Genomic DNA, 13,840 nt, shown 5'->3' on the forward strand with positions numbered 1-13,840 from the left:
ACACACACACACACACACACACACAATCAAAAGCCTTCCGGCTCAGAGCCAGGGGCCTCTTGAAGCAGTTTCCAGGACACGCTCCAGACCCACAGTAGTCGGGGTGAATCCCAGAAGCACGACTTCAAAGGCTGACTAGGTCTCACTAGGTGTCGAGGTGCAAATGGACACACAACACAGGTTTCTGGGCCTCATTCCACATACAAAAAGCCAACCGGTAACTCGCATTCCTTGTTGTCAGTATGCTCCTCTCTCCCTCACAACACGCTGCGGGGGAAACGTTTCTCCTTAAACACCTACTAAACGCGAGCAGTACGGGAGCCCCATCAACAAGGCGGGTGGCCAGCACGATGGGGGTTTTAGCAAACTAGCACAGGGCTGAGGAGGGCAATGCCCCTTAACTCAGGTTAAGGGAGTGATGGCATCTCGGCTGCTCCAGCCCGGAACAAACAATTTAGTTTTCTTCATCCGATGAGAGCCCTTCGATTTCATCTCTGTCTCCCCCAATCGCCATCCAGAATGCCTTGGCCACCTGCGGAGAGAATCGAGCAACCAGCTGTACGCGCTGCCTATGTATGCTCACTTCAGGCACACCTGCAGTTCTACACTTTGCCGCTGGCCCGCAGCACACCTGGTGGCCCCAGGACTTCCACCTCTAGGCATTGATTCCCAGGATAAAATCAGAGTTGTACACTAGGGTTATGTAAGGATGTGTCCATCCCAATAAGCCCCACTGCTGTCGATTCCATTCGGACTCACGGCCACCCTGTAGGACAGAGAAGTGCCCTGGGGTTTCCACGGCTGCCATCTTTACAGAAGCAGATTGCCACATCTTAGTTCTGCAGAGCGGCTGGTGGGTTTCAACTGCCGTGCCAGCCTTCTGGTTAGCAGCTAAGAGCTCCTTACTTATGGACACAAATGGTGCTCCTGGCCAAGCTGCCCCAAAGGGCTAGGGGTCAGAAATGACACGTTTACACAATGGAATAAGGACTGTGTGCACTCCTTGCCAAGGAAAGACGTGCACTGGTTTTTTGTAAAAGGCAGTAATTGTTCAATAGTCACAAAATAAGACGTCTCCTGAGTTTACATGAAAACCCCATGCCACTCAATATATACCGGAAACATCTTGACGGCCAGAGCTCCGCTACTATTGTATCAACAGTCAATTTGTTGTAAAGTGAGTCTCCCATGGCTCACACGAAGACTCTTTCCCAACAAGCACCTGCGCCCGGTCACGATGCTGCCCCAGGACCTTTGGTAGATACTCAAGAGACACCGACCGGCTGTCTCACCTTTTCTGCATGCAGCTTTCTTTGCTCGTGAGGAAGCGTCGCGGCCTTATCTAGGAGGGAAAGACATCTTAAGAGATGCATCAAACGCCGCCCCAGGGAATCTGGAGCGCGTGGATGTTCTAACACTGGGAGATGGGAGATGGGGTTTCAGAGCCATATGTTTACGGTCTAGTCATTACAGATACTGGGAAGTGTGAAGTCGTCCAACTTCTCCAGATGGTAACGATGTGAGCACACTGGTGGGGATCTTACTGAGTCCGTGGTAATGAGACGGACCGCACGGGGCCACGGGGAGGGGGAGGAGCACGAGGAGAGAGAAAGGAGGAGGAAGAATATTTCCCCAGGGGGATTTTCCCAACAGAGAAGGGCACGGTCCCCCATGGAACGAAGCTCCTCAAGGCGCGAAAACCAGAGAGAGTAAAAGCAGACGAGTAAGGGGCGGGCGCCTGGCAGACCCCGTGGAGCGGGTTACCTTTCATTTCTTTTAACTTTGAGAACAGCCTTTCGAAATTCTCCACGTCGCCTCTTCCCGTAGTGAGACTGGCTAATTCTTGAATATCCAGATCTAACATGGGATCTGAAAGGAGGATGGGTCACGTTACTTGGGCCCCGTTCTTTACGTGTGCGCTCCATACACAGAATCTCACGGCTTCGATGCTGGAGTCAGGGCAGGCATCGTGTAGACTCGGGAGCTGTGTGATTTTGTAAGTTGGGGGATTTTTTTTTAAAACCAGCGCACACCTCTTCTTGGCAAGTAGTGTCCCAGATCGAGGGTGTGCGGGGCCCACAATGGACCACAGCTTGGCCCACCTGCCCAACACCGCATGCGAGGAAAGGGGGGCGCGGGGAGGACTCCAGCTCAGAGGTGGCCACTGCAGCCGGTGTCACGTGCGGCCCGATTCCGGTTCGTGGGTTGGTCCAGCTCTGAAGGCCTCTTTCCTTTAAGGAACGCGGATTCGACCCCCAGCAAAGGATGACATGGAGCCCCCATTTTACTATGCAACAACAGATGCTTTCCTATCTGTCGGTGACAAGCAACCTCTAATGTGGTGAGGACACGCGTCCCTACTAGAACCACAGCAACCTGTTAACCTCTTGCTTGAGTGTGCTACTCTGATCTGTGAATACTTCTCACCACTAGTATAACGCACACTTATTTTACTCTAGGGGTTATAACTGGTGTCAGTGTCAGTAACCTAATTACTTTGTTCCACTTTTTGCTACTAGAAGCTCTTCCAGCATGGTCTGTGTACCCTGTTAACACATCACCGATCTTGGTCCAACACGTCCTTCTTTTGCTGCTCTGGGCTCCCCTTGCGTTTGGCTGCCCTGGAGCTGGGATGAGCTACATCGCCAGGCAACCTGGTTTCTGTTTCAATACCCGATTCTGGTGGCATCTTCGATTCCAGCGCAGGGGCACAGGGCTCATCCTCGCCGTGCCCTTATTTGTAGCTCCCATTTCTGACAGCAAGCAGCCCAGCGCTCATGAAGCACAGTCTAATTTTTGTCCAACCGTAACACACATGCAGAGTCATCTCAGCACTGATGACGCCTGTCCCTGTGAGAGGCAAGTCCATTACGGAGAGTTCAGTGTTTGTTTCCATTGTGGTTTTTGTCTTGAGCCTTACACTGTCCAGTCTGAATACGGTTTTCCAAAGTTATTTGGATTATTCCCTTGTTCTCCACCCCTTTCAATGTGGTTCAAGGTTTGTTTTGATGGAAGAAACTTTACCCGGTTTGAAAGCCCATTGGAAGGATTGTTGAAAAAGGACACGGTTGAATAGATGGGAGAGAAGAGGCTACTAATATTTTTTTCTTCTTTACATGTTTCTATAATCAACAACTTGAATTTGCTCTACTATTTTGCAATCAGATAAAAAAAAAAACAGCTAAACAAAACTGTAATGTGAGTGCATGTGTGCCCTTGGGTAGTGAACAGAGAGTCAGGTTCTCCATAAAGCAACATTCACAGATCCTGTCCATCAGTTCTTTGGCTTTCTGGCTTTCAGCCAACAGACTGGAATCTGGTTCCAAGTCCAGATCTCTTTGCAAGACAGCCTTGAACCTTGCTTCAGCGTCATCTCTGTAGCATAACGTCTCTGCCAACCTTTGCTACCAAATGAAAAGCAGGTAGAGAAGATGGTGAAAATGCTGTAAAAGAGTTCAGCAATATAAAGTTGTGTTATCCTTACCACTGCGGTTCTGGTTAGTGTTGAGCGTTAGTCTGAAACAGAAAGCTGCCCCCCGCTTAGCTAAGACAATGTCAATCATGATCCTGCCAAGAGGACCAAAGAGGAAGCAAGGCCGGTGTCTTTGATGGGTGCTCATCCTCTTCTTCCCTGTAGCCATCCGCAAGGCTCAGATTCTGGGCACTGAGAACACACAATCCACCTTCCTCGTTTCTCCCTGTGTAAAGTCCACTTCCCACCCAGGGCTTGCACTCCGCTACTCCTTCCACCTTCACAAAGCCGTCTCTTGGTAGCCGGAGAAGGCGCTTACCCACAATGCTTTCAACCTGGGCTTCTGCCGTGTGGGACGCAGCACCCCGGTGATCCAGGAGGGCTCCGCTTCTGTCTGCGGCAGGCAAAGAGGGCTGTGGCTGAGGAAAACACACACAATAATTTAACAGCAGGTTTCCTCAGAACGAAATTACCAAAAAAGCCACATCTTGGTTGGCTTTAGCGAAGGAGTGCTAGGAGCTAGAGGCATGGAGAGAGGGAACAGCCCAACATCAAAGCAGAAAATAAAAAGAAATCGAAGGAATGGAGGAAGTGGGTCAGGGACGGCACACGGAGGAGACGCCAGCGGATGAGCTGAAGCAGCCGTGGGTGAGCGCTGAGCAGAAAACTGACGGTCTGCTCTGTAGGCCTTCGCCCAAGTCACCGTGAAAAGTTGAAATAAATGTGCACTTTATCGTGAAAAATAAATAAAGTCTGAAAACTTGGTAACCCGGAGTTATTGTCTTAAAAGGAAAAAACTAGAAAGTGTTATGGTTCCCCTATAGGCTACTGAATCATTTTTGTCTGGTGTCTGTCCACTCTACTCAAAAGGCAGAGACAGACACTGTCTTATCTGAAACCGCTCCGAGCGTGAGGAGAAGTCCCGCCGCGGGCTTGCTCTTGGTCCTGGCACACTGGCCCCGAGGACAGAGGGCTGAGACTGGACGCCGCTCTCAGTGAGGGCAGGGACCTCACCCAAAGTGGAATGCAGAACCTTGCACACAGAAAGTACTTGAGAAAACAAAGAAACAAAAATTCTGTGTTAAGCCTAAGCTCCGCTGCAGGTGTACGTACGCCTTAAGGAAACCACAAAACTAAAGGAAAACATGCCGACTCACAGTGAGCCCTAGAGGACAGAGCGGCAGCGCCCCGTGGGGTCCAGGACTGCCAGTCTGTGGCAGTAGAAAGCCCCACCTGGTTCCCACGGGGCAGGTGGAGGTTTTGCCGTCAGCAGCCCAAGGCAGAACTCCCTATGTTGCAGGCGGCAAGGACGGCCAGTAGTTTAAACCCAAACAAACACACCCAAGCCCCAAATGCAACGTCCAGAAAGGGGCTTCCCACTTCAACAGGGGCTGACCCAGCCGCCTGATCAACAGATGTGCGCACGACACCGCTGCTTCAGACCTTTAAATGGGGGGGCAGGAACAAAAGGTGTAAAGATCCAGAAGTGTAAGGAGAACTTAAAGGCAGAGAGAGAAGAGAGGGCAGAAAACACCCTTACCTCGGAGTGCGCGTGCTCCGCTGCCCCGGGGGGACGGTGTGCTCCAGCCAAGGAACTGAGAAGGCCAAAGCCTTGGTTCCGATCTGAAAAGGAGAAATAGACTCACTGAACCTTTTCGTTCCCATTTGAACTTGTTGATAGGATTGGGATGATGAGACAATCACATTTCCCCACTAAGTTCTATCAAAACAAAACAAAGAAATGGCCAGAAACTCGCCATTCTCAATAATAAAGAAGTAAACTGACAGGTCAGATATAAACAGCCACCACAAACAAACAGCCCAGCAAGTCTGTAAGGGGCCCACGGGGGAGGGAGGCACTGCTGGGCACACTCAGCCATGGGGACCACGGGCAGGTGCAGAGGCAGAAAGGGCTGGGAGAGGAGGAGGAGGAGGAGGGGAAGCCAAGGGCAGGAGGCAGCGATTAGCCAGGGCGCTGCACGGAGGGACTGCAGTCAAGGACTGAAACAGTGTGCAGGGAGTGCGGAGCCGAGCAGGATTTGCTCTGGCAACCTTCACCCAGCTCACCATGAAAACATTTAAAAACAAGCAAAGCAAGGAGTCTCCATCTTTGCAGTTGCTGACCATGAGGGAGGGAGGAGGATGGACAGGAGCCAGAAGGAAGGCCGAATCCCTCCCTGTATACCTTAACCCTTTTTATATCGCTTCCCTTTTGTTCCATGCTCGTGTATTACCTGCTTAAAGACACTTTAAAAAAAATGAAGTATCTCATTCTAACAGCGGACGAAAAGATGAAAAATACAGACTAGGGGAAAGAGGATGATGAGGCTAGTCTGCCTTCCTATGTGATACTGGGCAAACCAACTAATCTCTGTGCCTCCATTTCCCGAGGAGCCCCGGCGGTAGAGCAGTCGGGTGCTCCGCTGCTGACCACGTACCGGCCCTCCTCCGTCGCTGCAGGGCAGAGAGCATGGCAGCCTGCCTCTGGAAAGACGTACCGCTTCGGAAGCCCGGGTGCAGAGCTACTCTGTTCCACAAGCTTTGCTATGAGTTAGAAGTGACCTACGGCAACAGGTTTTCTGTTAGAAAACGAGGAGGCTGCGCTTCCTGATTGTTAAAGTTCCTTCTGATTACAAAGCTCATATTTTGATGGAGAGACAACCTTGAGCGCCCCTCTCTCTTTCTTCTGTTAGCTTGTCTTGGCCATAACTTAAAACTACCTGGGTATAAATATTCCTACTGCAAAGTTACTGAATGACACCCAGCTCACTGCCATATCGTCTGACTTCTGGTGACCCCGTAGGACAGGGCAGGACTGCCCTGAGGGTTTCCACGACCGTCACTCTTTATGGGAGCAGAAAGCCCTGTCTCTCTCCCTTGGAGCGGCAGGTGGTTTCAAACTGCTGACCCTATGGTTAGCAATCCAATGTGTAACCACCATGCCACCAAAGTCCCAAAGGTACTTAATAGATAAATCAAACTCTTCATGTGTTGAATCCTTTCAAGGTTCACAGTGATGTTGAGCTTATAGTCAGGTTGTAGGTTAATTACAATGAGACTGGAAAACTTCTGCTCAGAACTTTCTTAGACGAGAGAGGTCTTTATGGTCCATGGCTTGTTTTAAGGAAGTTGGAGACATAAATGCACAGAATGAGAAAAACAACTATTTTGGTTTACCCAAAGGCAGATTGCTTGCACATTAATGTTGCACAAAAACAGTCGGGTACAATTTTACCCACATATGGCTTCAAAGAAATTTCAGTTTTGCTCAGTTCAATGTTTATCAAAACGCTGCCCACATACACCCACTGTAAAAATTATTCTTGTCACCAGATAGAATTACATAAACCTTTTCTGGTTTGTGAGATTTTTTTCCCCCTTCCTCCTCAGGATTCAGGGCATGGAAATGTCATTCCCATTGTGAGGAATTTATTCCTTGGGCTCTCACATCCATGGTTTTACTAATGTCACAGGCTACTAACCAGGGCAGAACCAACGGCTCCCTTCACCCAACCACTCCTCTTCCCACTTCAGGGCCACAGAAAGTAGTGCCAAATAAGTAATCTGAAACGATTAGACTTTGGGCCCTACACATCTCATTTAACTTCAGTAGGCCAGTAAGTGAGCCCTGGTGGCACAGTGGGCTGTGCCCTACTGCGAACCACAGGGTCAGCAGTTCAAACCCACCAGCTGCTCCAAAGGAGAACGCTGATGCTGTCTGCTGCTGTCAAGACTTGAACCTCAGCGATGCACAGAGGCAGCTACGCTCTGGCCTGGAGCGTCACTGTGAGTTGGAATTGACTCGATGATTTGGAGACCAGGAAGTTAGGAGAATAATAAATAAAAAGGAGAATATAAAACTCCAGTAGTGTAGGTCATGAGATGAGAAGTCTCCAAGGAGAGCCTTTGGAGTAGAAATTTGAACTAGGCAATTCCCAAGCATTGGGAAGACTCCCCCCTACCCCCACGTTAAAAAGTTTCAAGAAAAATATAAAGACAAAATTGCTTAGGTCTCTAACAAATCTAAGGCACTTTATTATTTTAGAAGCATAAAGCGCATTGCACGTGTTTATTTTGATCTATGCTGCTCAAGGCATTTAGAGAATTAACAATCTAGGCAAAAGAAAAATTCAGTATGGAGAAAAAGAAAACTAGCTTTAAAAAAAGTATTTTTAGTTCGTTTTGTTTTAGTTTTTCTGCTCCTCTCCTCCATTATCTTACCATGGCAACATGAGAAACCCAAACCCCTACCACCCAAGTCAATTCCGACTCATCATGGCCCGATACAGGGTTTCTTAGACTGCAAATCTTTCTGGGAAGAGAAGGCCCCATCCTTCTCCCCTGGAGCGGCTAATGGGTTTGAACTGCTGACCTTGTGGTTAGCAGCCAACACCTAACCTACAGTCCTTGCTAGGCAGTACGTTAAGTGTAAAAAAGCTGGAGATAGATAAGGGCTGGATTTTCCATTATTTACTGTGTGGTCTTATGCAAACCATGCCCTCTCTGTACTTCTGTTTCAACTTTATAGAATACTCAGCTTTCAGGATCGTGGTAAAGTTAATAACAGCCAACTATACGTACTTCATTGATCATCATGACGATTCCTTGGGTTTATGATGAACTCCTAGTTATCTTCTAAGATAAAACAGAACTGCCCCATTGGGGTTCCAAAACCCCAAACCAGTGCTCACTGCAGCAGCACAGATACAAAACTCCAAACCAAACCCACTGCCATGGAGTTGATGCCAACTCATAGTGACTCTGTGGGCAAGGATAGACCTGCCCCCGGGAGCTCCCAAAACCGTACCACTTTATGGGAGTAGAAAGCCCAGGCTTTCGCCCGAGGAGTGGCACATGGTTTCGAACTGCTGACCTTGCTGTTAGCAGCCCAATGCATAGCCTCTATGCTACCAATGGGATACAAGGCCGTAAATGTTGATGGCAGCAGACTGCTACATCTTTCACCTGTGGAGCAGCTGGTGGGTCCGAATCACTGGCCTTGCCGTTAGCAGCCAAGCCATTTTAACTGCTGCACCACGGAGCTTCTTGAAGTACCAGGACAGGTACTTTTACTTTCCTCTTTCAAGTACAACTCGTTCAACGTCACACAGCTAGAACTACAACTTGAACTCTACTTCTCTGCTTCTAAATGACATACTTGTTCCATTAAGCCAAGAGGTCTGGGTAGCATGTATGGAGTTGAGACTGTCAATGCTTAATATGCAGATCCTGGGTACAACACATGCTTGGGTCAAGTGCAAAAAGGTGTTTCTAGTCATACGTAGTTTCCTTTTGTCAGTAATCCTTCATTATATCCCTGTTTCAGACTGTGATTTTTAACTGACCACGTCAGAACTTTCAGTAGCATGTCAGATATTTAATCACATGTTACTTCCATGCCACTCACCAACTGACCGGAGTAACTCAGGGAGGTACTGGCCATTGCTTCTTGCAGACAGATGATAAGTCCTGCTGTACCTTCGGTGCCTGTACATGGCATCCATGCTCATGACCAGGGCTCCTTGGCTCCCCAATGCTGACATTAGGGGCTGGATCACGCTCTGTTTGGGGCAGGGGGCGCGGGCATATTTATGATCTTCCTAACAAGGGTGTAGAGCAGCGTGTCCCCGGCCTCTCCTCACCACTACCTAGAGTGCTGTCACATGTCCTTCAAGGGGCAACTGACAGACCTACTGATTGGGAGAGTCGTTCGTTTCACAAGAACAGAATAAAAGCAGATTTAAGCTTTTCCTTCTGACAAGAAGAGACCTCTCTTCCTTCTACTCTGGGACTGTCTCTGGGTGACCTCAATCCCTCACCCCCCTCTCTCAATGCCGGTGCCGGTGCCGGTGCCATCAGAGACTACGCCAGCACAACATCTGATGTAACTTGCATCGGCTCCCGGCAGACAGAGCCACCGGCTCATGCTCTCTCCGTTCTCAACAGCTCCCAGCAGTGCTAGGCGCCCGGCAGGGATGCAGAAGTTTCAGTGGCAGCCCGAGGACGGTCAGCCCAGTGCTGTGAGCATTAGCTAGTACAGGCATCGAGGAAGCTCTTACTTCAAATGTATATATGCTACTCGAAATATTTCCAGGATCCTGCTCCCAAAGTGTCTTAGACCGCCCCTGCTGCTGTATTTTCCGTGTTTCTGCGTCAATGTTCCCTTCTTTAAAGGAGCAAGTCCTGGGCTTCTTAAGGACTCCAACTTCCTGCCAAGTATTTTCCTTTTCTTGATATTCACTTTCCCTCCTCTCCCGCTCTTTTCCCTCATTATCAGGATGTTCCTTTCCACCCAGGTGATACGTTTACCACAGCTGAGATACTTCAACTTACAAGGGGAAGCTCTGCACACTTTTCAATTGTATCCTTAAATCACACCCCACTATTTGAATGACTTCTTCTACGGAAGCACTCCGTTAGACATTACTTCACTAGTGTGCTTAGAAGATGATAACTTCAAATTGCACTTTAGTTGAAGATTGTTTGAAATCACAAAAGGATCCAAAAAACTGACTTCTGCTTTCACTAACCCCACTCCTTGACAAAGGACACATGTGAAGTATTACAAAGTGTGTTCATCTAAAGAGAGAGGGTTAAGCACTTTATCTGGCCCCACTGTTGACTTTGGACTCAGGTATGTGAATCTCTGCTCTTCCAATGACAATCAGGACACCTGTTCAAAATTCCAGAACTGGTTTTGCTAATAACTGAGAATATAACACACGACCAGAAAGTAATCAGACTAGGAATGTTCACTTTTCCCTGATTACAAATACAGTCATCACAGGAAATTTGGCAAACAGCGTAAACTATAAAGAAGAAACTTAAGTCGCCAAGTGAAGACGTCAACCAGTTAACATCTCGGTGCGTGTCCTCCTGGTCTTTTTTTCCTGTAAGTGGTGAGCACACGCAAACTCTGAACCAATTGAGCTCCAGGCTGGAATGCGTAGTCCCTTCCGAGTTGTAAAGGGAAGCTTTGCACTAACAATGATGGTCCCATTGCCAAGTGCCATCTTCAGAGCCTGAAGCACACGCTACCGATAGCCTTTCAAAGGAATGTTTCGAATCAACTCAAAAGTGGTTCAGAACCAAATGTGGTACAGAAATGTGAACCATGAAACAATACTTTAGTGTGAAGAAAAAGACACTCTTTTTAAGGCAGTTTAAAAACAGCTCTAAAAATCGCTCCAAAGAAGGTAGCATCAGTGTTCTTGCCGGGTGGCCGTAGAAGAGCATTGTCTCCGGGTGGCTAACTCGAGGAGATTTCCCCACTGCGTATTTATGTAAGGATAAGTGGGGTGCGGGTGGGGGGTGGAGTTTAAAAACAAGTCTAATCACTTTCTTCAGACATTTAGTGCCTCCTAGCTTCCTGAACTCTTCACGGTTTCCTCTTCCTGTCCTCGCTCCTACAACTCAGTCACACACATAAAAATCCCTGTGCATCTGACTTAGGAGATATGTATTTCTTACACAGACAGCCACAGATAGTCATAAGGCTAAGTCAAGCAGCCATGCTATAAAGGTCACAGAACCCTTTCCTCAACGAAAATATCCAACGGGACGCGGCTGTGTCTCGGCATCTCCTCCTTCTGATCTATGTGCTTCTGAAGGTGGTGCTGCCATCGTGCCAACCCTTCTTCCCAAGACCTCTGGGCTCCCGGGCTTACTCCCGTGTCCAAGTGGTGGTTGGGGCGGCCTCGAGGGATCAAACCGAGTGCCTCTTCAACGTTCTTTGGGTTTGAGGGGCATAAAAAAGCTGTCCGGGGTCAGACTCTAGGGTGGGGGTTCCAGGAAGAAATTCTCGGAGGACAACCTTTGTTGTGTTCTGATACTCAAGCACAACTTTCCCAGCCTTTTCTTCAACACTCAGTTTTCTATTGTCTTCACATTTGCTCCCAATAAACCGTTATGATCATCCTGTATGGGAAAATCCATGACGATTATCCCACTGCAACGGGAAAAACAATCACCAGAACCTTCTGACTCTCTGCCTTGGAATGTAACTTGCCCGGCAGATGCCCCAGGAAGCCACCGTCTGGATGGGTCCTCCTTTGGGGAAGACACGTTACTGAGGCTAAGACACGCACAAGGTCGAGAGTAGCCATCCCCCGCTTGCAGAAACAGGTTAAAGCACAAGGTGTTTGGAATAAACGCATGCATCCATGAGCTAAACCCTAGACGCATGTTTTACTCACCCGCTTATATTTGGTTCTCTATGAAATACATATTTTTAATCAAAATATTCACAGCCAACGGTCAGAGAGCATGCAAATGTCCTTTTTTTTTTTTTAAAGCGGAGAAGGAATGAGGTTTCCTAGTATTTGGCTCTGGGATTAAAAAGAAAAAAGAAAAAAATTCACTTGAACTCAAGGAACTCAATTTTCATGGAATCCATTCAACGGGATCTTTGGCCTGGTGTGTTTCTATACGTCCCTCCCTCAGATCAGGAAAGCGGGCACAGCGACCGGAAGCCATTCGCCAAGGTCCCCGGCACAGACGACACGAAGCCACGCCTACACCATGCTTCCTCTCAGTGACTTCATGTTACTTTCCGTGACGGTACTTACACATTTCTAACTAGTCGCCAGTCTTCATTTTTCAGAGTTTCTTGGTTGTTGACAATGTACAAAGCAGAAACGACACCACTTCAAGTTTCAAGGTGGACAAACAGTGACACTGATTAGCTCCCTCTCCCCCCATTAGCGTGCACTCCCACCCCCACCCCGCACCCCCCCAAGGCTCCTATGTGACCTTTCATGCTGCTGTTGTCAGTCAATCTCTTCAAGAAGCACAAAGCTCAGAGCAGACGTTTTTCTGAGGGAAACTGAACTCTTGCGTCAGGGCATAGTCAAGCTAAGGCTTAGAGGTTAGCGACTGTCTTCTGACACGCTGTCGCTGGTTCTTCCAGCTCTGGGTCTCCAGACATCTGGACTCCATGAGAATTTGAAATTCTGATCGGCCTTTTCTCCCCCTTTCATCGGAATTCTTCTCTGAATCTTTGATTTTAAAACAATGGCTAACGGTAGCCAGGTACCGCCACCAGGTTCTCCTGGTCTCCTGGTCAAGGAGGCAGCAGTTCGGGGCGGCTCTTCCTCCCACATTCCCTTTCCTGCCTCAGACTTGGCCAGACGGTCCTGGCCTGGGGCTTCAGGCAGAGAACCGGGCTACTCTGGATGACTGCCGGCAAGCCTGCAGGACCCCGGCACCACACGTCGACCGCGGGAGGAGCCTGCAGGACCCCGGCACCACACGTCGAACGGGAGGGAGGACAGAAGCACTAACAGGTTCTGAGGCCAATTAACTGGGATGTCCTTGAAACCATGACCCTGAACACCCAAACCAAGAACTCAAATCCTATGAGGATTGTCTACCAGCCGCCTCAGCAGCTGTTCTTTTTGTTGTTGATCTACCACCGCCCATTTGCCAACTCAACTTCTTTCCGGTTGCACTTGATTGAAAGCAATGATATCAAACAGCTGTGCCACCCAACCCTAACTCAACGTGGCTTTTCCATCACTATAACCCCAAACTCGGTGCTCCTCCCTGCTGCTGGCAACCACAACTAGACTTCAGTCTCTCTACATGTGTCTATCCTTGTCTTTTTAAATAAGCCCCTTGTACTTGAAAAACCAAAAAACCTCGTATTGAAGGCATTAGTCACTGATCTACTTTCTCGGGAGAGCGTTCGCAGAATCACAGTTTTCAGTGCTCGTTTCTAACTACTGCTCCATCCACGAGTTAACGCGCGAGCTAGAATCTGGACACCCTGCCACGGGATCTTGTTACCACGTCATGCTTGCCATGTACGATGGGGAAATGCAAAACCAAAAACCAGAAAACGGCCAGGAGAAAGAATTGTCTCCAACGATGAAAATCCCACTCCTTCCTCACCCACTTGCATGGCTGGGGAGCAGAGTGTAACAGAGAAGGAAAAGTAAACTCCAGTGACGGCTTCCCAGGGAGGGGTCAAAGCCACCACGTGGCAGTATTTGTTTAGTCTAACCCCTCCTTCACAGATTAGAGCTAACACAGATCACACACCTTCCCTCCTTGCTCCTCACTCCCTAGCAGTATTTGGTCACAGACCCAGTGGATTCCCAAGAACCAGGAGTGCAGGAGAAAAAATGCAGAGGAAACCCAGCACAGCAGCGCCTGGGCGGCAGAGACCACTGGACGGGGCTGAGGGTGACATGAAACTGGCACGTGAAAGCAAAGGCACGCTGTAGACCGCGGTCTTCCCACGGGGACCAAAGAGACGAGACTGCATCCGGAAAGTAACAACAACTCAATGAGCTTCTCCGGGCCATCTTGCCCTTAAACTGTTACCAAACATGATGCTTTCTGGTGGACCAGGCCCATGAGAGAGAA

The 13,840-nt window shown here is 48.8% G+C and overlaps 1 protein-coding gene across 1 annotated transcript in view; it reads right to left on the minus strand.

Moving 5' to 3' along the window:
• Positions 1-6: 6 nt before the first annotated feature.
• The window catches only part of AAGAB (alpha and gamma adaptin binding protein), a gene marked incomplete at its 5' end in the record, with an annotated part of 38,187 nt that continues 24,353 nt past the window's right edge, over positions 7-13,840 (minus strand). The window contains 5 exons of the mRNA XM_045285788.1: positions 7-532; positions 1,293-1,342; positions 1,765-1,869; positions 3,792-3,891; positions 5,013-5,095. Of these exons, the coding sequence (XP_045141723.1) occupies positions 455-532; positions 1,293-1,342; positions 1,765-1,869; positions 3,792-3,891; positions 5,013-5,095 (416 nt within the window). The remainder of the gene's footprint in view (positions 533-1,292; positions 1,343-1,764; positions 1,870-3,791; positions 3,892-5,012; positions 5,096-13,840) is intronic.

This window comes from Echinops telfairi, unplaced genomic scaffold (genome assembly GCF_000313985.2).
Source record: "Echinops telfairi isolate 266 unplaced genomic scaffold, ASM31398v2 ScPeMD7_7475;HRSCAF=8513, whole genome shotgun sequence".
Lineage (NCBI taxonomy): Eukaryota > Metazoa > Chordata > Mammalia > Afrosoricida > Tenrecidae > Echinops > Echinops telfairi.